The sequence below is a fragment of the Cupressus sempervirens genome, chromosome 1, assembly GCF_028749045.1.
Source record: "Cupressus sempervirens isolate cs-2001-9-10 chromosome 1, ASM2874904v1, whole genome shotgun sequence".
Classification (NCBI taxonomy): Eukaryota; Viridiplantae; Streptophyta; class Pinopsida; order Cupressales; family Cupressaceae; genus Cupressus; species Cupressus sempervirens.
In genome coordinates, this window is record NC_143118.1 from 719,274,684 (window position 1) to 719,302,217 (window position 27,534).

The window sequence follows — 27,534 nt, forward strand, 5'->3', positions numbered from 1 at the left end:
CTGACGGCTATTCGCTAACGAGACGGCCCCATGTGACCACAATATCCCAACCCATACGCCCGGTCGCTCAATTTCCTTCGTCTTCCTCCCTCCATATTTTTCAACATCTCTGAAATTGTATGCGTCCTTAGGAGAAGAATTGGGGAGTAACGAAAATTTCTTAAGATCTGTCTGGTTTTGTAAGGTTTATTTGTCTGTTCGGGATTCCAGATCCAGCGGAGGACCTTCTTAGTCGAGGAGATCTGAGGAGTAGGATTGCAGTGTAGATGCAGGGATGTTATGCAGGCTTGCAGGCTGAGTCTAGCTGAGGTAACCCACCCGGCAAAGGTGGTCAAGGTGTGGTTGGATCCTTCATCGCAGTCATTGGCTCTAATGCTTTCAGATTCCACATGTCTGCTCTACTCCTTGAAATTCCCGTCAATTGCTGTTCAAATCCCCGCGCCTGTAACGGATGGATGTTTTCTTCGGCTTCTGCAGAAACGAAAGTTGAAGTTGCCTCAGAAAACAAAGCCCCGCAGGGTTGGGGCCGCTCAGTATGACCGTGGGATTAGGAAAGAAGGGGGAGTCGCTGAAGGGACGGTGGTCTTTTTGGCCACAATGCCTGCCAGGGGCGGTTCTCGTACGGTTATCAGGGCGTGGTCACGTGAAGGGGATTCGAGTTTCAGCCGGTCGCTTGTGGAGATGAAGGATGTTGGCAAGGTGTCGAAGTTGTCACAGGGTTTGGGAAAAGAGGCAGCAGCAATTTTGGATTTGCCTCACGGTTTCGCTGCGAAGATCGCGGCGTCAGTGAATGTTTTTGTTGTGTATTCGGCTTCTGTAGGGAAAATTTGGGTCATGGCGGCGAAGGTGAAGCAAGTTGATGAAGAATTGTCGAAATTAGGTGAGAATTTTGAATCAAAACAATTTGCAGGTAAATTGGAAGGGTTTTCAGGCAAATTGGCAGGGACTTCTCTAAAATCGGATCACGTAAATGGAGGAATCCACAGCAATTCGGAGACATTGAGGTCTTCTGATGGCCCTCGGGTATGCATTAGTTTAATTAAGTGCTCTGTTGTGGATTGCACCGGGCCCGTTTATTCGATTAGGGTTTCTTTGCAGCATATGATTTTAGGGGAGGAGAATGGCGTAAGGGTTTGGGCATTGCGTCCCCTAGTGAAAGGCAGGTCGAAAAAAAAGACACTGGTGAGAGAAAAGTTCAAACAGGGGTTAACTATGAGCAACTTTGAAGATTTGGATAAGGGAAATAGACAGCGGAGTTGTGTGGAGAGTGGGCTGAAAACAGGTGTTTTGGATCAGGGCAGTTCTTTAGAGAGCGACATGGAGCTGTGTTCTGCACTGAATGGCCGGAAACTTGGGGCTTTGACCGAGCTTAACTTGCAGACTAATAACATAGAGTCTTTGGAGAATGAGAAACTTGAAGCTTTGGATCAGCTTAATTTGCAGGCTAGTTTTGTCGAGGGAAATACAGAGTTGATTTCCATGGACAGCTGTCGGGCTTTTAATCATCTTAATTTGCAGGCTAATTCTGTAGAGGGCAACTCACAGCTGAATTCTATGGCGAATGGCACGAAAATTAGGGATTCGAATGGGGAAAATTCTATGGAATATGGCAAGGAAGCAATGTGTTTGATGAAAGGAGGAAAGAAGGCCATTGTGGGAGAGGAGCTTATTTTGAATAATTTTTTGAATAAGTACAATGTTGAGATTGACTGTAAGGAATCACTTGCATTGAATGGAGGTGAAAGAGTTAACCTTAAAAAGGCCCATGTTGGAAAGGTTTGCGAGGAAAATAACGACAGTCAAACTTTATCTGTTTTTGGCGAGAAGAATTTGGATGAGAAAGTGGATGGTGGCAAAGAGGCAGGATTGACTCTGAAGAAATTTCTTGGAAATGGCGTCACAGAGGATGCTATTGGAGGTTGTAAGGATGTGTCAGAGATCTATTGCAATGGAGCCAATACGGATTTTGTTCCTCAGGTGTCTTCACCCAAAGGATTGTTACCAGCATCTTGTGAAGGATTTGGAGATGCTATGGTGAATTCAGTCAACGGTGCTCAATGTAACTGTTCAAATTCCATTTCCCAGGGAGTCACTGACGTGGGGTTTGAAGTTGGTGAGCCTCTAAATTTATATTTCTTTGCATTTAGATGCATCTTGATGAACGTGCAATGCATTTTTGCTGATGTAAAAATTGCTTTACTGAATTTACCCTAGTTATGCAATTGCTCCCTTTATTTTCGCAGTGTACTGGCTTTCATATGCTTTCTTATTACTAGATTCTTATATGATAATCAGCATTCTGTTGCATTTCCTTATGCTAGTGGTATGTGCAGTGTAGATGTGTTTGATTTTCGTCAAGCAAAATTCTTTTGCCAAATTAATGCAAATAGATCAAGTTCTGATTAGCCTACATATTATACCAAATTTCCTTTATTGCATAGTGGTGTTGGATTAAACCATACCTTTGAGCTTGTATCTGCTGAAAATCTGAAAATAAAACAATGTTCCATATTTGCTCAATTTACTTTGCTAAATGTTGTATTTGAAATGAGGATACTACAGAAACTTGAATACTGCATTTGAGTTCCTCGCATCAGGATTTCATTTCTACAAGTGCTTCAATACATGTATGCATTATTGTTGGTATCTGCATAAGAAACCTCATACACGGTTGCAGTGCAGATAGCATATTTTCTGTTTATGTGCACACTTAATTGTTCATTAGCTTCTATTCTCAGTGAATGATTCTTCTTCATGAAGCAGGAAACCTTGTAATTGGTATTATGCGCCAGTGTGAAGCAAAGTGCTTTCCCTCTAAAAGAAGGAATGGCCAGTTATTTCCCACTACAGCTTCTTTAGATGATTCATCTATTCAACAGCAACTTTCTCAGAAATCATCTTCCTCTTCAGCAGCATCGTCATTTTCAGGCTCTCTTGCTCCTTGTTCAGCTTCTACTTCTGCCCGAGCTTCATCAGTTTTGGGGAGTACTAACTCATCGGAAGGGACTTCTCATGCTCCTGTCCCATCTTTGGTAGGGAAGTGTAGATCTTCACAAAAAATGAGGGACACCTTGGGCAAGGTGTGTTCTTCTTTTGTGCCTTTTGAGGATGCAGGCAAGGAAGGTAATAAAGCATTGCGCTTAAGGGCCATCGCAATCCATGCTCTGTCACAAAACAAGTTTGTTGTATTGGATTCTGCAGGAGACCTGCACATTTTGAGCCTGCATAATCTTGTGTCAACTATTGATGGTCAGAAGGAGCAAGATTGTGTTACTGCTGGACAATGTTTTTTGAGGCACCTGAAGTGCTCTTTGAAAGTGAATATGCTTGCAACTTTTCCAGAAACCTCATTGACCAGTAAGATATTTCTGCACAACTCTTTTAAAATCATATCTTCTACAGGTATTTTTATGATTCATTTTCATTTCTTATTCTTCCAGCATCACAGAAACTCTGGGTGTCAGATGGACGCCACTCAATTCACTTGCTGTCATTTCCTAATGTGAGTACTTCTCTTGGTGGAAGTGACAAAGATCCAGTAGATGAAAATCCATTGCAACTATCAGGTTGTCTATCTAAACTACTTTGTAGGACAACGTTTATTTTGGAACAAGAGTAGTTGTTGCCTCTATAAGACATTTGAATTATAAAATGCCTCTTTGCTAAGATCTCTTGATTGGAATTTATTGCAGTCATGCAAGCTGTATTCTTAAGTGATCGTATACGTGCTATAGCCTCCATATCTGCAAATGCAACTTTGGTATTAACACAAGGTATGTGAGAACATGAAAGGGTTTTGCATTGATAAATTTAGTCTAGGCTACCTGTTGTGTTATGGTAATCAGGCATGTTATGCATGAGACATGTTTCCTACACGCTAGCAGGAAACGTGTAGTTTCTATGTTGGTGTATATTTCTGGTCTCCTGAAGTTGACATTTTTGTTGTGCAGGGAGTATCATCATGTATGCTATAGCTGGAAGTTGAAGCATCGTTATAAATTGCAGTGCATGGTAAAAAAAAGTTCAGTTTGTCTGTTAATTCAGTTTTGAATTTGATATCTAAAAGTCAATTGATTCTGGTTATGCCTATATAAGTGTTCAATCCTTTTGAACCTATTTGTCAGCTGAGTTGGACAAGGAACACATTGTTGATAACAGTAGAATGAATTGTAGAAAATTAACCTGTACTGTTAATGGAATAAATTATAGCATCAATGCTAGGCATCTGAAGAAGTTGCTTCAAATCATCCAAGAGATCAATTCAACTATGGGCAGGTGTGTTTATCGAAACCACAGAAGGAAGACTAGAGTAGTTTGACAAATTTCTACAATGGGCATAGACTCCTTATTAATGATAGGCAAGGTCACCGGGAGACGGGGAGACTTCGAGGTCTCCGGTACGGCAATTTTTCAAATAGGAGACGGGGGGGTACTTGGAGACGGCAAATTTTTTTTAATTTTTTTTTTAATAGTTTAAAGAGTCTAATACTAAAAGTAAATACAAAATTTGAAAATAGTAATATTGTAAGACTAAAGTAAATAATAATAGTAATGTCACATTAAAAATTAAAATAGACTCATAGAGTCAAAGATTTCAAAACTCACATGATCACAATATTGTATCTCATAGACATATTTGTTTTTCGAATATTGCATATGATCACCATCATATCAGATTGATAATCGCTGAGATTATCATTACATATTCAAATTTTATATTAAAAAAAGTATAGTTTGATGCTGAATTGCTGATATGCAAACAAAAATGAACACTTTGTACAATAAACAAAAAACAGAAATATATCTAGTATTAGTATGTCAATGGTACTATCATCTACTCCACAAGGTTGTGATCATCCATCTCAAGGTCTTCAGCTATCATGCTCTCCAAAAAATCATCACTCTCCAAAAATATTTTAAATGATTTAATTATTTAAATTGTCAAATAAAAATATTTTTTTAAAAGTGTTTCTAATGTTTTTAAAGTTATTAATTTATTAAATAAAATATTTTAAATGATTTAATCATTTAAATTGTCAATGGTCTTAATTTTTGCATTATAAACATTAAAATGAGGGCTAAAATATATAAAATTATTTAATATTATATTTTACATTTATATTTTATCAAGAGACTTTGGGGAGACTTCACTTTTTGGTTTAGGAGACGGGGAGACTTCAGGAGACTTCGTCATGAAGTCTCCAACTTTTTTTGAGGTCTCCGGAGATGCGAAAAGTCTCCGAGACGCGACTTTTAGGGGGGAGACGGGTCTCCCAGTAACCATGATGATAGGTATGTTTTTTGGACACCTAGTGAGATTTACAATGCTAAATATCATGTTATTGCCAGCAAATATTGAATAAAATCAATATAGCATTAAGAACTCAGAAACTTCTGATATTATATGGAAGGTCAAACTAGAACAAATAGTAATGCAGGATTGATATAATTTTGTTAGGAGCCTATGGAGAGGATTTTTTTTCAACATGTTGCATGAGTTTGTTTTTCTCTTCATGGGATTTCCCCATCATTTTCTACACTAGAGCTAAGTTATCTGTTGCATGAGTATTTTACAGTAGAGCTAAATTACACCTTGCATGGGCAGGCAAAGTTGAGGGCAGAATTTTTTGTGGTAGCGATTTCAAGTTTGGATTTAGTGCCACCTTCAGTTGTGGCAGCCTTGCCAATTGCCTGTTCATGGTTTGGGCATGATACAATTCTTTATTTTTTGCCCATATTACATGCATTCATCTCTGTAGAAAGCAATTGATTTTAGGGAGGATAAAAAACGGGCAAATTTTTTGTGAGCTTTTATTTATGTCCATATCATACACATTTGCTCTATGGAAATATGGCTGCAATTGATTTAAAGCCTCGAGTAAAAATTGAGATACTCAATTGGGATCACGAAAATTTGGTCTTGCAATCTGTCAACAATTGGATGTGCTTGGGATTGTGTGTGATGACTTGCATTACCTTGGAAGGGTCCTTCATCTTTACTGTTTCCTCAATTGCCTTAACAATCTATAGGCTGGCCTTTCCATGTAAGAATCAATTGCCTTCAGGTCTATTAGGTTGGGTTTGAAATAGTCCTTTGTAATACAATAACATTCTAAATAGGAAAAGTGTAGAGGAAAATTCTTGATTCAACACGATAATTGATGGTAGTCCACAAAATAGTTTGTATTGTAAGGATTAGCTGTTTTGAATGAATCTAGATGCAAAACTATACATGAACTTTATATAGGCCTTAATAACAGTGAGGTGTCATGAGATGTTGAAGCAAGAATTTAGATAACAAGACCTATAAAGAACTATAGATAAAAAGAATATAGAATATAGAAAATAAGTAAGTATGCTACATAAAACATGAAGCACACAACATTCAGGATATCACACAAAGCACATAAAGGAAGAGATTAGGTTTAGAGATACTCACTTTGGGTTGATTCATAGTGTATTAATTGTCTCCTGGGCTTGCATTATTTTGTGAGAGATGGTTGTGGGAGTAGTCAAGATTAGATAGGATAGGGACTTAAGTAGACCCAAGATGGGGAGTTTAAAGACTTGGTAAACTTCATTGGCACAATTACTTTCTATGAAATCTTCAAAACTCTTGTACTAATATTTTTCCATGGTGTTAGCTATTCTTAGCTCTAAAACCTCTCTTCTCTCAGGCAGATGTATATGTACAAGAAAAGTGAGGTTCTTCTTTCAGAAATATAGGTCAGAAATTGCCTCCTTGGTAACTTTAGTTTTAGGTTTTGTTCTCATTTTATTGTCCATTCCCTAGATATGTTCGAGGATAATTTGACTTGTTTTTGGGCCTTTTGTTAATTATAGATAGATAATGCACGGAGAGCCACATTTAGGAACACTTACCAGGTTGGGTAATAGTGTTTGGACATGTGCTAGAAAGGTGCTATTGTGCATGCAAAATTTACCTTTCCCACTCATTTGTGCCCAAATCATTACTATGTTTCCAAATTCTAATGGTTATTAAACTCAAAACTTTATAAATTCTGCTTTACCCTTGATTTATTGGGTGTTACAGTTACAATCAAGACAAGAATAGAAAATTTAGCAGGCATTTATAGTCTCTTTCCAGCATACCCAAGCGATCAACATCTCTCCATTACAGCATAGGGCAACAAGCAAGAGTTTCGAGAGCTGAAGTTTTTGAAAGGCCAAGAACCATAGTAGCCATGGTCTCTTAGTGATCTTGATTTCAAATATATACTCTTATCCAATCTCTCGTTCAATCAGTTGGAAGCTATGAATTTCTATTTTCTCTTCATCTCTCAAAGCCACAACTGAAAGCTCTTGCCATAGACTTTTCTATTTGGATATAAGACTAAATTTCCTATCCTTAACCCTCTCCATTTAATCTTTTTGTGATCATCATCACCCTCTCAGAGTAGTAATGGTGAATGCCATGTTGAGATCACTCCGAGATGTGAGATTGTGTTTGTTTCTCAAATGTGTGCAACCAGTGTGACTGTCAAGATTTCATGACATGAGATATTTTTGGTAAAAATATCTCCTTTGTTAAGAGGGGGTGTTGAAGATTGTAGCTACAGGTGATATTTTGTTTACTTTTGATGTTCAACTTTTACTTTCTTTTTTCTATTTGCCCTTTGTATTCTCCACCTTAGTGCAACATTTGAGTACTTTTTAAATTTATATGAAGACACCTTTGCTTGGTAGATGTATAATGGAATCATCAAGTTCTTGGATGTTATGATATGTATATTATATATATGCTGTCTGCTGTTTATTCTGTATCCTTTGTGGCATTCAAGTGTTGAGCAGAGCGCTCTATATGGAGCTAGCTTTCATAAGCATTGTACTCAGATTATTATTCAAGTTAGTTTTCATAAGCATTGTACATAGATCATTGTTCAATAAAGGGGCTTTTCTTGGTGTGGTTGGGTTTTTCCCTCATGTGAAAAGCTTTCCCAGGATAAATTGTGCCTTATTGTTCATTATTCTGTCATGTTTTGTTGCTTATTTCAAATCCTGGTAGAATCATTAATAGTAATTAAGTGCCAATTACCACTGAATAGTTGCATCTCTATCTATCCTCATGACTCTTAAGGGGTATAAGATGTCATTTGGTTTGTCTTCCCAAATCACCAAAGACAACAATTTATTCCAGATTGAAATTGCAGATTGATATTGGACATTACAGATCATGTATAAACAGCAATCAATACCATATTTAGATCAAAGATTGTAGTAAGGAAACTGAGTTGTATATAGTCTCAGACTATATATATATATATCTCTGTAATACCATATTATGATAGTTGCAATTGGACCTTGTGAATGGTCTTATAATTTGGCCTTATTGTAACCAGTCATTTCAATATATACAAGTGATATTGTTCCTGGGTTTTTCACCTTCAAGATTGGAAGTTTTTCCCAGAATATCTGCCATGTAAATTTGTGTGAATTGTCTCATTTTCTGACTTGTCATTAATCTGATCATAGAAACAACAAATTTTCTCTTGTCCCTAAATTTGAGTCGGGATGTCTCGAATTTGATCTATATGACATATGCATTCTACAAGTGGGAGGGAGATCAAAGAATTATGGCAAGTAGTTATGAAAGTTCTGAGGCATCAGATTCCTGGACATTAGTGCTCAAATCATGTACTTTCTATTATAGATTAGATTAGATTACTTTCTATTTTTCAATTTTCTGATGTAATTTGATTTCTTAATAATCACAAAAGGAAAGAATTAACTACCTCTCAAGTAAATCACTTTAGGAAGAGTTATGATTTTTGTATTTTCTTGTTATTATTCTGAAGTAGAAAAAGAAATAAATAACTATCTATTAAGGAAGCCATTAAAATGACAAAGGGAAAACTATAAATGTAGATACCTTGATTGGAATCTCAAGTTTAGCCAATGTTATCAGCCTGGCCAAGGGTATTATCTAAAACAACGGTGCTAGAGAAAGTCATTGTTTAGGCTGCTGATGGCAGTTGCTAGCAGAATGGTAAAAGTCGGTCAGAAGGAGAATCATTTAGTCAAGAGGATAATTCTGCTGATATGAAGGTGACAGTAAGAGGGATGGCATATGGCATGCATGTCTTTCACAAAGTACTGCAAGCCAGCTAACCCCAACCCTAGAATGTGTGTAAATATATTCTCAGGGAGATTGTTGTGCTGACATATCTGTTATAGGAAAAATCCAGTAAAGAAAAATCAAGGTCTAATACACCCATAGTGGTCCAATCAAATTTGTCAATGACTGGTTTGTCATTTCAGTTCAAGAATATGAATAATGATCACTCAAATAGTACACTGATCAGAACAAATTGGTTGCAACAACTTCTCAACTTCAAACCTACCATTGGTGGATTCGAGGTGGATATATTTTCAGAAGAAGTTTTAGTGTAATTGTTGATGTTTGTAGCTTCAGTTGGATTAAAATGAGTCAAACCCATTGAAGATATATATATATGTGTGTGTGTGTGTGTGTGTGTGCACACACACACACACACATACATAGAATTTATACAGACACACGCACGCACGTGCGCACACACACACACATATATAGTCAAACCAATTGAAGATATATATATATATATATATATATATATAGATATGTATATGTAGTATATGTGAGGTGTAATATGTATACTTAATCAAATATAATACATATATATATATGCGCGCACACACACATACATACATACAATTTATATACACACACACCCCACACACACACTCACACACACATATATATACTTATCAAATATAATACATATATATGCGTGCACACACACACACACATTTTAATAAAAGTCCTTATTTATATCTTACTTCAATATTTGACTGTTCATATTGGAATAACCAAAAATAGTATTTGACTGAGCAAATATTGAGCAAGCTGCGTTTTTGAATGTTGGTTATCATTACTAATGAGTGGGTTTATCATGGAGTTTCGACCCACGATGGATCGTGACTCTTTCATGGAGTTGTATCCATTGTGGATCATGAATCCATGATGATATTTATGTTGAAAGTCTGCAGCGGAAAAAATATACTGATAAACACATCAATAAAAAAACAGTCTTCTAAGGTTCTTCTTCTGCATCAATATTGATATATTCAGTCTATCACAGTGTATTTTATAACTGTGTGAAATATATATATGATTTGCTACAGTCTAAAATCAGTCTAATCAATATATTAGATATTATAGTCTGCAATCAGACTATAATTAAGAGCATTACATTTAAGATTGACAAAAGTGTCTCATCAAATTTAACATGGTATTAGAGCAGGTTTGAAAAACAATCAAGATCAGATTTTAAATCTATATATTCCATTGGAAATCTTGTACCTACAAAATGATGAATGGAATCATACTTGAAGATAGACTTGACGGTTCTTCAATTTTGAAGCTTGGAAACTGCGAATGATGCTAATACTAAGAAAGCATGAGTTAAAAACAGTCTTATAAAATCCTCCTGCATCTAATGAGAATGACGAAACAAGTCAATGGGAAAAGGACAACACTAGAGCAATGGAATTATTAGTAGGGCGAGTAAAAATCATCTACTACCAATTATCACAAAGTTAGATTGTGCATATGATATGTTCAAAGCCTTGGAAAACATGTTTGAGATCAACAACACAAGCATGATTCTTACTATAAAAAATAAACACTCTAATTAAAATGAATAAAGGAGAGACAATAACCTCATACTTTATGAGGATGATAGAGTTAAGAAACCAACTCTCACAATTGGTTGTTGAAGATTGTAGCTGTGATAGAGATCTTTATTTCTGTGGGCGTTAATACTGTTGTGGTCACCTTTAGCTGAAAATGACATTTGTGTTAAATTGTAATATTAAATGTGTTAAATTGCAATATTAAATACTAAGATATTTGTCATTCAACATGTGTTAAGGCATGGAAATACGAAGAGTTGTATTTATGTTTTGGAAATTGAAGAGACGTTCGGTTGGAATGTGAAGAGTCTCTCATGTTATATATATTGCATCAAGCGAAAGACATTCTACACTTGAATCTTTATATAAATGATCTTTTGTTGTGTGTGGCTGGGTTTTTCCCTTCATTCTAGATGGGTTTTCCCAGAGTATCTTTTGGTGTTTGTTTTAGTGCTATGTTTCCCTTATTGATGTTTATCATTGATTTCTGGGTTAAATCCAACTTGGAATCAAAGCCTACTTGGTAGCAGCATGATTGCTGGGTTCCCTTCCAATTTTGGTTCCAGTTATTTTTCTAACATTTTTGCAAACGGTTCATTGGAGCATAATGGATGGTAAATCATTCTTTAGATTTGTTTGTTCTTTTTTTTATTCAAGCATTGATTCTTTTGTAAAAGTGTTTCCTTTCTCAAGATATTTTTCATAAGTTCTAGTTCAACCACCATGATATAACATTTTATCAGGTTATTATTTTTGAGAATTTTATTAGGTTATTATCGGGTTATGTTCGCTTGCTGGATTTTCCTTTCGTCTGGTCTAGTGTAACAGTCAGCTTTTCACTTTGTATCATTTGATATTTCCAGCGACAATTCTCTGTTTCATAACAAGTTATTTTATTTCAGTGTGATTGTATGTTTCTCCATGTCTCTTTTTATTCCCGCATGGCCTTATTATCTCTTGACTTCCGTTCCTTTTATAACAGCAGTTCAAATCTATTTCAAGCCATTATTTTTATGAGTTGGCGACAATAAAGATTATCGTTTTGTATGAATAACAGTTTCTGACCTTGCTGGCAGTTATGTCCAGATTCTTGCTTCGTCGGCTATTTTTTTGTCAGTCTATCCATTGTATCTTAGTGACCCTCTTAATTTTGTTGCTCACAGGGATTTCTTGATGCCATTTTAAACATATCGATTTGGTCTTTGGTTGTAGCGGAGGACACTCTGCACTATTTTATTAGTCTTTTTAAAGGCACTTTAAAAGTTTTCAGGTCTTTATCTTTTTGCGCAATGTCATAAAGACTTCTGTCAGGCGATTATCGAAAGGGGATTTTCTGTTACTTTCGGTGACTGATATTATATGTCACTATCATATCTTGCAGACAGTTTACTTTTATATTTTCTGATTATGTGGTCTATGCATTCTTTTATGTGGTTTGGTGCGATACCATTCATTCTTGTCTTTGAGAACGTTGGATTTCCATGAGCAGCATGTTAGAAACAATAGTCCACCAAGATAACTGAGAGGGGGGGGGAGGGGGAGCGCGGGTGAATCAGTTATTTGATAATTAAAACATTTATCTTCTTCAAACAAACTTAACCATTCAACCGCAGTAAACAACAACCATAATAAAATGCACATAGACAATTACACCAGATATGTTGACTATGGAAACCCTTGATCAGAGGGAAAACCTTGGTGGGAATGATGCTTACAAGATGATGTACTAATATAAATATTCCTTGTTAGAGGATGGACTTTGTTAGGAGTCTATTATAACATTTAGTACATAGAGTCCCTGTTAGGAGACTTTGAATCCCTGTTAGGAAATTCCAACCTTATTAGGAGTTGTGGCGACCCTGTTATGAGTTGTAGTACAATAATGCAAGATGAGCCCATTGCCCAAACATGCAATTTCAACTACAAGAAGAGCTCACTGCTCAAATATGTAATTTATTGTTATGTTCTTTCCTTTGTTCTGTCAACTGAACCAATCACTGTCAGACCTTGTACACTGGGTCATGAACCTCGGATCCAAATATCAAACCTCAGATCACTCAACAAAACCTTGGCAATGAAGTTTCCTTCACTTTCGCACTGTTTTTCTCAACTTCGCATTCCACTCTTACTGCTGCTTATCATCAATCGGAAAACCATATCATTCCATACCATGATAAAGGAAAATGTCCTTCCTTTATATCGAGTCCTCAAAACAATTCCTTGAATCAGCTGTTAGACATTCTCAATTAATTATTATTGGACCACACTAAGAACACGTTACACATAGCAATAACATTAATCTTCCGCCTTACAACTTGAATATCTTTCCGTACACACAATATTATGACAAGCGAACTTAGCCACATCATCATCAACATGTCTGCTTCATGTCCTCAACCTCGATCCTCAGAATATCAACTCTGCGAAGAGATATAACAAGTTTACCAGAACATGCCCCTGTAAACTCTATCTCAGAACAGACATCACCAAAATTTACTTTAACTTCTTCTAGACTTATCCTTTTTTTGTCTGATGTTCACTGCATATACCAGATACTCAGAAGTATCTATCATAACCTTAGATGGTTAAGAGTACTCAACTAGCTGTCAATACCAACTTGATCTTTCCGCTGTTCTTCTATTAGATACCACAGAAAACTGCTATGTTGACATCAATGACAAACTCAGTCATGAATATAACATATCAAACAATGCTCCCCTATAGAAATATCATCAACATTCATGCTTGCAACACAACACAGGTGTTGGAAGTATTTCCTTTTGAATGGTTTAGGGTTCTCATATTTGGCCCATAGAGATTTGTGCTTACTATTGTTTTCTTCAGTCAGGAACTCGTATTGGAGATTGGAGTGCAAATGTATTCATTGTTATTTCCTTTGGTTTTAGATCATTCTAAGTTTTATTTTTATGTGTATCACATTTTAGTCTAATATTTTTTATGTACTCCTTTGTTTGATCATGTGTGACCTTTGTTTGATATTTGTGTTATCCTTCGACCTACGTAAGATCGGGTTAGATTTCTAGATTGACAGAAATTTTAGCAGATGAAACTCAAAATTTTATGAAAAGTGTGGGGTCATTGTAGATTTCAATCACGTGTAATCTTGGGCTGATTGGGATGGCCTAGTCTTTCTGTTGGATCATATTTCTAAATCTTTTTGCTAATCTTAAGCTTTGTGTCTAACTGCTTGGAAGGCAGATGCAACTTTAATGGTCTTGCACTGTAGTGGATATGATGGACAATTAGGAGTCCAGATTCTAATTCTCAATGGGGAAGCATAGTCATTCTTTCTGAGGCTGTGATAATCGTCAAAGATTGGCCTGCATATGTAGAGGCTCTAGTTGACAAAAAATGTTTCTTATACATATGAAACATTATAATTAAAGGAGGAAAAATTCAACATAGATAATTCCGACAAAGATGGTTACAACAGTTGGACTTTGGTTTATAGATAAGCATCCTATTTTGTATAGTCCGTGAATTTATGTTGCTGCAATTAATGTACTTTTTGATAAGTTGATCTTATCTCTCTTGGTTGTAGGATGCAATAAGAAGCAATGAGATGAGGATATTGCTTTAATTAAGAGGGAGATATTTTAGCTTTAGACGATGGCTTCGTCAACTATCTTCTTGCGATGATCTTTGTTAAGAGGGAGTACTAATGGAATCCCTATCAATCTTATACATGCTTGGTATTGTAGAATTTGAAACTCTTGTTAGAAAAGAGTTTTAGTTGTGACTTCTTTTCTTGAAAATTATGAGTTCTTATTCATATGAAATTGAAAAGTTGTAAGGACAACACGATAACTCCTTTACTTATGAGAGATTCATAGTGAACATCATGTAGAGAGAGTCCATGATGTCATCTCGTTGAGAGATTTCTTGATGGGAGTCGGAAGTCATGTTGAGAGAGTCCATGACTGTATCATGTTGAGAGAGTCAGTGATAAAATGCTGGTTGTAAACCTTACTAAATTGTCATGTTGAGAGATTGCATGACAATATCACGTTGAGTGAATCCATGATGAAAGGTGATTGTGATTCTTGCGGGTTTGTTATGTTGAGAGATTTCATGACAGCATCACGTCGAGTGAGTCCATGATGAAAGTTGATTGTGATTTTTACAGGGTTTTCATGTCGAGCAATTCCATGAATTTTATAGGATCTATGTGATTATATTTTATCATCAACATTTTGGTTGCAACTTTGTGTTACTATTCAGCTAAAGATCACTCTCGCTAAACGAGAAGTGTTGAAGTTTGTAGCTGTGATAGAAATCTTTATCTATGGGCGTTAATACCATTGTGGTCACCTCCAATTGAAAAAGACATTTATGTTAAATTGTAATATAAAATATTAAGACGTGTCATTCAACATGTGTTAAGGCATGGAAATATGAAGAGTTGTGTTTATGTTTTGGAAATTGAAGAGATCTTCGGTTAGAATAAGAAGAGTTCCTCTTTATGTTATATATATCGCATTAAGTGAAAGACTTTGTACACTTGAATTTTTATTATCAATAAAATGATCTTTTGTTGTGTGTGGCTGGGTTTTTCCCTTTATTCTAGAAGGGTTTTCCTAGGGTATCTTTTGCTGCCCCTTATTGCTGTTTATCATTGATTTCTAGTCTAAATCCAACATTGGTCACATCTATGATAGTAAAGAGTTGACTATGATAGCTTTAAATAGACTCCCTATCTCAATGGAAAAGTTTAGACAAGGAATAAGTGCTCATTCCAAGCTCCCCAAATTTGATCGACTAAAAGTTGTCTGCATTCAAGAAGAGTGTAGTCTAATATCTAGAGGAAAAAAGAAAAAGGATTCATCGCTAATTTGAAAAAGGAAAAAAGGCAAGGACTCAACTGGTAAACAACCATTCAAGAAATAAAGCGACTTCTCTTAAATACAATGTTATAGACGCGACAACTATGGTCACTTTGCAACAAAGTGTCTTGATAGACTTAAACATCAAGCCTCCTTCGTTGAATTTAGTATGACAAACATGGGTTCAGAGAAACTTGTATTCTACTCCACTCTATCCATTCAAGTATCTAACAAACTAGGCACTTGGATAAGAGACAGTGGAGCTTCTCAACATATAATAGGCATCAAAGAACATCTAGATTCTATAGTAGATTATGATGATGAAGTGATTGTTGAAGACAATACAAATTATCCAGTGAAGGGAATTGGGACTTGCACTATTAAATGAAAATTGGCATCTCATTCAAACTCATAGGAGTAATGTATGTACTCGAGATCAAAAGAAATTTAGTTTCTGTTTCAGCACTTGAAGACAAGGGGTACAAAATCACCTTCATGAAAGGAAAAGTACTAGCTTGGCCAAAAAACTCAATTATCAAGAATGCTCTAACCATTGGAATAAAGCATGGATGTCTCTACGAGCTATGTACTTCCCCCTCTTTACCATTAATTCACAAGTCAACTAATGCAAGTGAAATCTGACTTGCCCTATTTCGAGAAGATGGTAAGAAGACACCTAAACTCAAAAATTGAACATGAAGAGACATACAAAGGGTGTGCATTAGGGATGAATACCTAAAAGCATTTTTAAATTATATTATTCTTGTTGATAAGTAGTTTATGAAAGACTGGATTGAGAGGGAGCTCATTGTTCCTTGCAATCCTTAACAAATAAAGTTACAAAACAAATGAAGATAATACATTAAAAGATCCAAAGATGAAAATGAATGATGGAGATCCTTGAAAGAATCCCTCTCTTGAGATTCAGAGGGAGACTCAAGATATTTGTTATGCAGTAAGTGCACTTAATCAGTTCATGTGTGAACCAATGATTCTACACTTAATGACAAGTCTAAACACATTGAGATACCATAACAGTTTACCAAAGACATGGTTGAGAAGAATGTAGTTGAGCTGAAGTATGCCAATATAGATAACCAGATAGTAGACATCCTTACCAAACCTCTTGCGAAAATGAAGGTAGAACACTTCTAAGGTAAACTTGAAATGGTTGTAATTACTGAGAATAGTCTCAACATATTTGATTATTTTACAGTTTACTAATGAAACTATTTTTAATCACGAGTATTTTTTCATGACTTTTTTGGCCCTGTGGCCATCATATAGGAGTGACAACTTCTAGACGATTATTACTTGTATTTGTCGAAGTTATTGAAAGGTGATAGTCTTACAATAACTTAATATTCTCTTATGATGGACATCATATGATGTCTAAGCAAATCATAATAGATTATATCTTGTAAATCAATCAAATAAGAGATAGATATCGCCACATAGATATATAATGTTCCTTGGTGTGTATCCTTGAGGGTACATGTGCACATACCATCGTGGACATTTTGAGTAATCGGTGAATAGCACGTGACTTCATATTATGAGGCCATTATAGGTGAATATCATGCAACTTGATATTTTGAGGCCATTACTCTTGATATCATGAGATGATATCTAAATGACATGTATCTTTTGATCAAAGATATCCTTAATCATACCATTCTTGATATTACACTGGGGAAATATCTAATCTTATTGTTTATCCTCCCTAGCTAAGAGGGAGTGTTGATGTTTATAACTTCAATCGGATTAAAATGAGTCAAATCCATTAAGACACACACACACACACATATAGTATATGTGAGATGTAATACAAATAATATTTGTATTTCTTCAATCGATATATATATATATATATATATATATATATATATATATATATATATATATATATATATATATATATCAATTGAAGAAATACAAATATTATTTGTGAAGAAATTATTTTAATAAAGATTATCTATCTATCTATCTATATATATCGATTGAAGAAATACAAATATTATTTGTGAAGAAATTATTTTAATAAAGATTATGCATATATATACTTATTAATAGAATCCCTATATATATCTTACTGTAATATTTGACCAATCATATCTGAATAACAAACATAGTATTTGACTGAGCAATTATTGACCAAGTGGCGTGATTGAAATTTTGGTTGTCATTACAAATGAGTGGGTTTATCATGGAGTCATAGCCCACGATGATATTTATGTTGAAAATCTGCTGCGGACAAATATACCGATGAACACATCAATAAAACAAGTCTTTTAAGGTTCTTTGCCTGCGTCAATATTGATATATTCAGTCTATCAGTCTAGTCAATATATGGGATGTTAATAGTCTGCGAATAGACTTATAGTTAAGAGCATTCATTGCATTTAAGATTGACAAAAGTGTATCAACTTTATATAGAAAATAATATATGTTAAATCTGATCATCAAATTTAACAGTAATGTTAGGAGCTTTATCGAATTCTTGAATCATAGATCATACAACTTTATAGGGATTGCCACATCTACATATCCAATTGGAATTGAACAAAACAATGTTTGTCTTTTCCTTCCAGTATTAGATGTTCTCTAGTCTACCAAATGTTTGATGTTTATTTTTTCCGAGACTCTGTAACAATCAAATTACACACGTTATGGAAGTTCCCGTTATTTACAAACATGTTAGGTAATATTTTTTTTATGCAATATTAGTAAATTTAAATCAGCAGAAGCTTATAATTTGTAGATGTACAAAAAAGCTTTGCCAATTGACTCTAGAGGGTGAAGAGCTCTAATCAGTGATTGTTGGTGCCTTTAAAGATTTTCCTTCTTCCCTTGTACTAATAAATGATTTGAAGAGGTGCTTAGGTCCTTTTGTTATGTGATTATTTGCTATTTTTGCATTTTACATCAGCTAAAATATCATAGAAATGTTTATGCAAAAACCTCCTGAGACTTTCCTGTAGTTCGGCTGGTCAAACTGGTATACTTCTTCAATGTATGAATTTTAGCCTTGTTTTTCTCTTAGATGATGTTGACTCAAAGGGTTGCAGACCATGGAGATGATATACTTTGTATAATTCTGTGACCCCAGTGTCTTTTGTTGAATCCAAACAATGAAATGTTTTAGATATGGTGGTTTTCACCTCATTAATACCAGCTTTAAGATTGAGTTTGGTATAGTTTCCAACACCATGTGGAAGCTGTAGTGCAGCGATAACAGTTTTAAGGTCTGTGGAGAGCCCAAGATACCCATGTTCATTCAGTGAATGTTGGTATAAATGCGTTGGGCACTTATACCAACAAGTTTATCAATAAAGACTGATACTTTCTTTTGCTGGTATGAGACTGCATTACTAAGGGTCCGTTTGGTTGCTGGAATAGGAATAGAAAAGTTGGAATACGTTTTCCATTTTCTGTTTGGTTCGTCACTTGGAATAGGGAATAGGAATACGTATTCCCATTTTGCCTCTAAAATGAGCTTATACCCATTCCAAAAAATACCTGTTATTGGAATAGCCATTCCTATTCCCAATATTACATGCCTATTCTCCATTCCTATGCCCGCGACCAAACGGGCCCTAAGTTATTGATGTGAAGGAATGCATGAATTTCTTTGATGTTACTGCATCATTTGAGAATAGCTAATTAGTTATGTCTGCCTTGATTTCCTAGTGTACTAGGAAGTAGACCTTTGTGGCACAAAGCACTGTAGAAGTTGAATGCATTACAGCATGTGTAGCAACTTGAGAAGCAGTGTGGCTTCGAAAGCTCCTAGTTGGATTGTTTGGTCAAACATTGGTGCCAATTGTGATTCATTGAAAAATGGCACATTTTTTGAGATAACCTTGGTGTTGTGGAAAATGTTGCCCTTGTTGAAAAGGAGTCTCTGCTGAGAGGGAGTCTCAGCATCAATGATCCTTGCTGCTTGTTAAAATGCATGTTCCTTTGAGTTGGAGAAATAAGCGGTGAAAACCCCGGAGAGATGATGCTCTTTCCACACATGGGAGTAGCCATGGTGGATGTCATTTAGAGAGACTCCACGATGGCATCACTTTGAGCGACTCCGTGATGAGCCCTTGTGCACACACTTCTTTCCGCACATAGGAGTAGACATGGTGGACAACATGTTGAGAGACTCCATGACAACATCACATTGAATGACTTCATGATGAGCATTGGCGCACATGCTTCTTTTCACACATTGGACTAGCCATGGTGGATGTCATGTTGAGTGATTCCATGACATTATAACGTTGAGAGATTGTGATAAATTCTTTTCCACAAATGGGTGTAGCCATTTTGGGTGTCATGTCGAGAGATTCCATGACATGGACTTTTGGAAAAATACCTCCCTAGCTTAGAGGGAGTGTTGATGTTAGATACGGGACAGGGCAACAGAGGCCCAGGGGTCTTCTCCTTGCAATGTCAAGACAATGAAGAGCCAAGATAATTATATATTCTTCTAGGAGGAATTGCATAGATATACAGTTTGGTATCTTTTGTTTAAGATTAGATTGATACCAAGGAATTTATTATTGTCTGCATATTGATAGGTGCAATTATAATCACTTCACTTTAGCCATGTGCTTGGGCAAATTGTAAATCAGTCTTCTGTACATTCATTAAATATGTAAGTGATACATTTGTGGCTGTGTTTTTCTCCCTCAAGTTGGAGGGTTTTCCCAGGATAATTCATTGTGTACATGTTGTATCTATTGTGTTTTATTGTGTATGTCTTTAATTTATGCATTGCCTTATTTCTGATCATAAAAAGTTAACACAAGGTTCCAAATTTGACACGAGAAGTGAAATTTTGGCAAACATTTTGGCTTTATACATATGCATTGCAGTTGTCTGAACTTATCAGAGTCTCTTGAACAGACCTTTGTGTGTATTTTGAGCCTTCATTACACATGCCACGAGACCACATTTCCATGGAGCATTTTGACAAATAGTTCATTGCCTTTTCTGCTCTTGTATTTGCTTTGTCATTATATCAAATGGTTTGCGTGCATGTTCATGAATCCACAGTTTACAGTTATATCTCACGGAAACAGTTCAAATGCCTTGTCAATGTTTCCTTCCCATGACATTTTGTTGAATAGCATTTGTATCTAACAGTAAATAGAGCTTTTCCAGTCTTCATGAGAAGGCATCTCTTTGAGGCATTCAGTCAAGCCTTTTCATGCCTTATCTATGCCTTCCCATTATATTTACAGGCTGGCCAGAGCAATTTCATTGCGCTCATATTTCTATCATTGATTCCATGAAAAGACATGTCTTTAAGGCATTCTGCAAAACAATTCAGTTGTGAAAGTGCCTTATACAGTTCACATATATGTCTAACCCTAACATCTCCAACTGCAATCTCTAACGAAACCCCTGTCCACTTGTTTGAAAGTTTCTCAAGAGCATTTTGACAAATGCAGTTTGTGCAACTCCCACAATCATTACAATCCAGGAAACGGTGATGATGTATTCTCATGGCATTCTGCGAACAGTCACATACATTATCTGTGATTCCATAATTTGTATGTTTGTCTGCAAGGGTACCTGTAACCTAAGTTGCAGGATTCATTGAATTTCATCCATGAAGTTCAAATTTCAACAAATTTTTACCCTTTCCGAATTTCATTCGAATTTTAGGATATTTAATATAATACTGTTATTTTATTTTGATATAATATTGAGTTATTTAGTTTAATTATTTAGCAATAACAAATTATTTTGACAATTTTGTGGATATATTACTTATATTAAAAAATAAATAAATTTATATAAGTTAAATTTAATGCTGAATATTTTTTGATTTTTTACCCTTGCTGAATTTCATCCGAATTTTATGATCGATAAACTTGAATTTGAATTCAAACCTTGGGACTTACCCTGTAACCACAACATCTTAAGAAAACTCTTTACCATTAACACTTTGATGGATACCCTTTCTCTAGCCTCCATTTTGGCATGCACAGAAAGGAAGTTGGCAAAGGTTGAGGATTTTGGTCCCACACATCTCTACTTCTTTGGCAGTTACAATTTCAAGAATCTCCAGATTCAAAGCAAAATAGCAATTTAAGCATATACGTTAGGAACACTCTGTTTTTGAGTGTTTCTAACCATTTTGGTTAGGGAACACTCACTTCTGGTGCATTTCTAACCTTTTTGGTTATGAATGCTTGATTTATGAGCATTTCTAACCTTTTTGGCTAAGTTACCCCTTTGGATTTGGGTTTAAAATTCTTTCAATTTTTTTTTGCAGTGGGTTCAAATTTGTATTGGGTTGTCTATACAAAAACATATGTATATGCAGCAATGAATAAGTTAATACACCACTATGCTAATAGTAAAGCAACATACAAAATACACCATCATATATACTAATGTTTTAGTCCAAATGACATATGTTTTACCTTTTATGCCTTTTTAAGTTTCTAGTGGTCTATTTTAGGGTTGGAGGGTTGAATGGACTAAATTAGACAAAAACAATAGTTGAAAAGCTGACCTTTTCAGCCAAAGTCTGGCTGGGTCCTACTGCGGTGTTTGAAATTTGTCTCAAATTCGCCTAAATTTGACACGGGTCTGTCTGACAGACTTTGGGCTGAATTTTACCACCTTGGTAGACTTCACAGAGAATTTGATCATATCCAAACTAGACTCCACTGCCTCCAGAAACGAATCTGGTAACATAGCTTTTTTGTTGTGAATGCTTGATTTTTGAGCATTCCTAATGAATGCCTAACTCTTTGAAAACTTCAAACCTTCTTGGTTAGAAATTTAGGATTTTTAGGCATGTGAGTGTGATAGTAATGAGAGGAAACAATTTGAAGGACTTCCAATTATTTTCCCTCTATATTAACATGTTTAATGAGAAATAATCGAGAAGCATGTTAGAAGAATATTAAAGTTATTTCAAAAAATAATTTTAAATATTTCTCATTAAAAGTGAATAACCTTAAGTCATAATGAACTCAATGGTATCTGAAAATCAGAAATGCATCAAAACATCCATAATAGAGTTCACAAATGGAGGCTTCAGACTATGAACACATGTATGCGCATTGCAGAGACTTTCAAGAACCTTGCGTTAATATGACATGAAAATTTCAAATTTTAGGTTGACACACTCAGCAACACACTTCTGTATTTTTTAAAAATTTATGTTAAATATTTCTTTTATATTTGAAGTTAGGTTTGTTTTTTAACTTTTTAGATCAATTGGTGAGAGCTTGGTTTTGGGCCCTACTCTGTGGACAATTATCCACCAGGGACCAACATGTCCAATAGTGGCACTCACAATTCAAACTAAACCAACATTGGCCAATCAACCATGAGGATGCTCTGTTCAAACCGCATGGCTACTGTTGCAACACATACTCTGACACAGAGATCTTGTAGTGGGCATTAATCAATTGCTTAATCATACAGCTCTGACCTGTATCTCCAATGTAAGAATACAATGGCTTAATCATTTCAGCACCAACTCCATTGACATTTTTATTTGATCAGTATAATTTATATCAGGTTTTTAAATAATATGTATTTTAATTTGCTTTTCTAGAGCTTAGTTTTATGTTTCATTTAAGGAAAGGTGTCTGATATTATGTCAAAATTTAAAATCTTCAAAAAATTATCAATATTCTATAAATTTCTACTAAGTTTTATGATTAATGATTACTTCGAAATTATTAATACTTGTCATTTGTTACGTCTTATGCATTAGTTCACATTTAATTGATTAAGTATATAGTTTTCATGTCTAATAATTTTTTTCCCCTTATTTTTAAACACGTGGACACAGTTTTGGACTTTTAATAGGTTCTATAAACCAGTGTGATCTAAAGGATGCTCAAAGCATTGGTACCAAAACAAGTCAGATCTGGCTCAAATATGTTTTAACTTTGGATGAGCCAGACTGACAAATTTGGTAATTGTGACTTGAAGTATCTTCTGTGTCACATAATCAAATCTACTGCTAAATAACAACTGAAACTTGAAAGTTGTTTGATTAAACAATTTTAACAGTACTTCCCTCAAAAAAATTACTTGTCTCTAATATTATAATTACAGAACTCAATGAATGTTTGCTGTGATTATCACTCTCTGTAAATTGTTTATTTTTCTATACCAGAACAAAATAATTTTTCGAAAGACTCAAACCGATGATTTTGCCTAGTGATTAAATTTTCTAAGAAAGAAATGCTTTCAAGATGAGATGGCTTGTAGAAATTAGTCACCAGAGATGAAAATAGCTGTACCAAAATTCGGAATATATCTTCGCTCTTTTGGGTGAAGGGTTTATATGTAGTTAGATCGGTGGATGTGATGATTTTTATAAAACTTATGAGACACATAACCTTGGGAGTATGTTTGTAGTTCTTGTTGCAAAATCCAGTAACAATCTTGTTAGTTGTCTGTTGCATTGAGGTAAATAGCAGAAATTAAATGACACTGCTTGGCATTCTTCATTAATCTTTGTTTGTTTCTAATGTAATTTATTAGTTTCCATCATATAATACTCCGCAGCTCAGACTAAGGAATATACTTGATGAGCATGATGCCTAATGAACCAAAAGTAATTTATATTTCTTTTTAAATCTTCTTTCTTGCAGGAAATTCCTCTTTTAAGGGCAATGTAGAAGCCTATATGGATTATTAGCCATGGTGTATGGCTGATTCCAGCCTACATTCTTTGAGTTCAGGGTACGCATTTCCAAATGACAATGTCATATTTTAAATCATAATATCTATATATCCTATTGTTATTTTGGATTAAGAATCTTACTAATTTGTTATGTCTTTTTTAGCTGGGTACGATTACATTTCATGAAGTATCAGCTAAATAGTTCAGCCTGATCTCATAACCATGAGCTGCCACCAACCTTCCTTTTCCAGATATTAATCTTCATTTCATTATGGTGTCCACAAACTGCTCACTACACTGAGGTAAAGAGGTTTAAATGTATGCCTAAAGCTTTATAAATAAATTTTGTTGGACTCATTTGATTGAAAAGTTGCGAGCATATTATTGTAATGGATCTACAATTTAGTTACACAGAAACAACTATTGTAGCAGCTACTTCCTTCGAAGCATCCACTCTGGTTACCAGTCTAGTCTTATATCTGGGTTAAATTTTAATAACTAATTGCTGCTATAAAATGCTTTATTTCATTTTCAATACCAATGATTTTTCATCATGTATCAACTAGATATTCTAATTGACTGGAAGAAGTTAGATCTCCTGATCTATAGTTGAATTTCTCTGTAAATATGTTTTGGTTGGGGTCTGGGATTATGGTTCTAGTTGGTCCATCATTTGACTGCTTTTTTCATTTTCAATGTACTTCATTCACTCTGTTTTTTTCCAGTCTTATATCTATGAAGATTTGTTCTATGATGGAATATGTACCCACCTTTGTGCAGACCGAGTTTCTATTTTCTCACATTGCAAAGTTTTAATTGCACAGTATATTTCTGCAGGTTGGGAAGAGGCAAATGATCCATCCAAGTTTGATTGCAGCTTCTGGTTCTATCAGTGTTATTCTTCTGAAGCAAGAATATGATAAGTGAAACTTTTGCAGCAGTTTTAAGTTTTACAGGTTTTATTTCCATGCTTCTGTTCAAGGCTGATGTTTATCACTTGCTACTGAGGATATGGCTGTAAAACTTGAAACCATCAGGTCTCGGAGTGTGACTAGCTTTTCAGAAGGTGCCAAAATGATTTTCAAGCTCAGCTGTTGACAGGTTAATTTTATGGTCATTTGATCATGTCCCGGAAACGTTATGGCCGTTTAGACCGACATGTTTCATGCTTTTACTTAGTTGTTTATGGATTTACCAATATAGGATCTTCTTATAAGAATTAAGACTGAAAGATAGAGAACTCCCTTTACTGTTAATGTGGGAGGATTATTTGTGGATTTTAACAAATCCTTTTCATTTTATCTTTTGTTAGTAATCTTTTTTATTATTTCCGTATTTTAAACTTGTATTTTCATTAGTTTTGGTTTATTGGGTATAATCTATGTTAGCATTTATGATTACTCTTAATAGTTGAAAATGACAGTAGTCCATTATCATTCAGTGTATCTGTATACAGCCTTGATGCACTTGAATTTGTTATAACTAGTCGTCAATTATTGCAATGCTCTGCGGAGTTATTTTTTCTTATCATAGCTATTTAGTTTACTTATCTGTGTAAAGGCATGATTGTTTTGTATTTGAAGTAGGAAGAGAAGTAGAACTTGCAATGAGCATGACGTAATATTTGTATGACTAGAATGTGATATTGTCAATGACATTCTGGTCCATCCGCCTTCACATTCAATGCTAAATCATGTTTGTTTTTATTTATCAAAAAATGGAAATGTTGAATACATTTTTGTCTCTGCCAGGTGTCAGAAAGGTAATGGCAGCTGTTAACATGATTGTTTTTCAAATACCATAGCTAATGTGTACTTTTGAACTTGCCTTGTATCATCGGATGCTTGATTGAGAAGCCCATATATCTAATGCCATACTGTTTTAGATCAACTGTCGATATTTTACAGTGGTAGTTTCAACATCATATTTTTCAGTCATCATGCCATCCTGTGCTACCTTTTTTTCACACGGAGGCATTACTGTGCAAAACACGTGATTACTACATTAAAAATGAATGTTTCCATCCACTTCAATCCAAAGGAATCAGTTTGTTGATCCTTGCACAATTTGGTTATGATGGGCTCACTTTGTTGATTTTTGCATTGATAGTTCGTATATATCGTGCAACAACCACAAGCTGTGCATATGATTTATTTGGAACTAATCTATCATCGTATTGCTCTGATATATGTCATAAGTTACAAGGAAAACTTGGAAGAAGGAAGTAAAACTAAGACTTGTTGCCGTAAGATGTGTTTTTATCCCATGGTTGATGGCCATAGTTTCTTTGTCGCAAATTATGCAGCAATATTACTACTTGTAATGCGTAACTTGATCTTGCGATCCGTGTATAGCATTAATTATGTTGTCATAAGTTACAAGGAAAACTTGGAAGAAGGAAGTAAAACTAAGACTTGTTGCCGTAAGATGTGTTTTTATCCCATGGTTGATGGCCATAGTTTCTTTGTCGCCAATTATGTAGCAATATTACTACTTGTAATGCGTAACTTGATCTTGCGATCCATGTATAGCATTAATTATGTGCGCAATATCAAAATAGTAGACCTCGACCCAATAATACACAAAAAAAATTGTGAAGAGAACAGCATGTGTGGGCAACAATTGTTAGAATTCTTGCTTTATTTTTAGCATAAAATTGGCAGGGCAATAATACTTATTTTTACTGATCAGAACGAGTATTTGTACATTTTTATTGGCTGATAGGCATTGTTGAATTGGGAGCTCATAATAATTGCTTATTCATAATCTTGCATTATGTATTAGATGTTCTAGTCCCTTGCAGATACAAAACCCAGGTCATTTGTATGCTGAAGCCATGTTTCATTTAACAAAATCATGCAACTTTAAAAGTTCTTTTTTGAGGCTTCGCAAGTAACTGAAGGAAAAATATAAATTTCATTTAGGAAAGTGAGAACTTGTTGCTACTTAAATCATGTCAAATAATAGTGAACCGTGTGTCGCACAAAATAACGTTTCCTGCTTTATTGGAGACCATCAAAATGATTTTTACAGTCGTTATTGCATTAGTCGAAAATTTCTTTTTGGAGGCTTCACAAGTAAATGAAAAGCTCACAAAAAAACGCTTCAGTAGGGGTAAAAATATAAATTTCATTTAGAGAGTGAACTTGCTGCTACTTAAATCAAATGTGAAAAAAGAATGAGACGTGTGTCGCACAAAATAACCTTTCCTGATTTATTGGAGACCACATTAGACATGCAAAATGATTTTTACAGTCGTTATTGCATCAGTCGAAAAAGTACAATTTTTTTCCCCGCTTTAATTGATAAAACAATCAAAGTAGCAGTCTGTATGGC

The 27,534-nt window shown here is 35.0% G+C and overlaps 1 protein-coding gene across 2 annotated transcripts; it reads left to right on the forward strand.

Moving 5' to 3' along the window:
- On the forward strand, positions 1-25,525 carry LOC149579964 (uncharacterized). 2 transcript variants are annotated; one of them, XM_089788087.1, is made up of 8 exons: positions 1-2,113; positions 2,764-3,357; positions 3,441-3,566; positions 3,693-3,773; positions 3,951-4,011; positions 24,167-24,257; positions 24,362-24,500; positions 25,036-25,525. In XM_089788087.1, the coding sequence occupies exons 1-5, from the start codon at positions 280-282 to the stop codon at positions 3,983-3,985; spliced, it is 2,670 nt and encodes an 889-aa protein (XP_089644213.1). In that variant the 5' UTR covers positions 1-279; the 3' UTR covers positions 3,986-4,011; positions 24,167-24,257; positions 24,362-24,500; positions 25,036-25,525. The 2 variants fall into 2 exon arrangements, with proteins under 2 accessions (XP_089644213.1, XP_089644205.1); XM_089788079.1 differs by having other exon boundaries at positions 124-2,113; positions 2,761-3,357.
- Positions 25,526-27,534: the final 2,009 nt, after the last annotated feature.

What these genes read in the sequence shown, in the direction of transcription:
- LOC149579964 (XM_089788079.1), top strand. Translation starts at nt 280, where the DNA reads ATGCAGGCTTGCAGGCTGAGTCTAGCTGAGGTAACCCACCCGGCAAAG. An exon ending in TCCAGAAACCTCATTGACCA is followed by an intron (nt 3,358 to 3,440) that starts GTAAGATATTTC and finishes TTATTCTTCCAG; the next exon opens with CATCACAGAAACTCTGGGTG. An exon ending in AACTTTGGTATTAACACAAG is followed by an intron (nt 3,774 to 3,950) that starts GTATGTGAGAAC and finishes TTTGTTGTGCAG; the next exon opens with GGAGTATCATCATGTATGCT.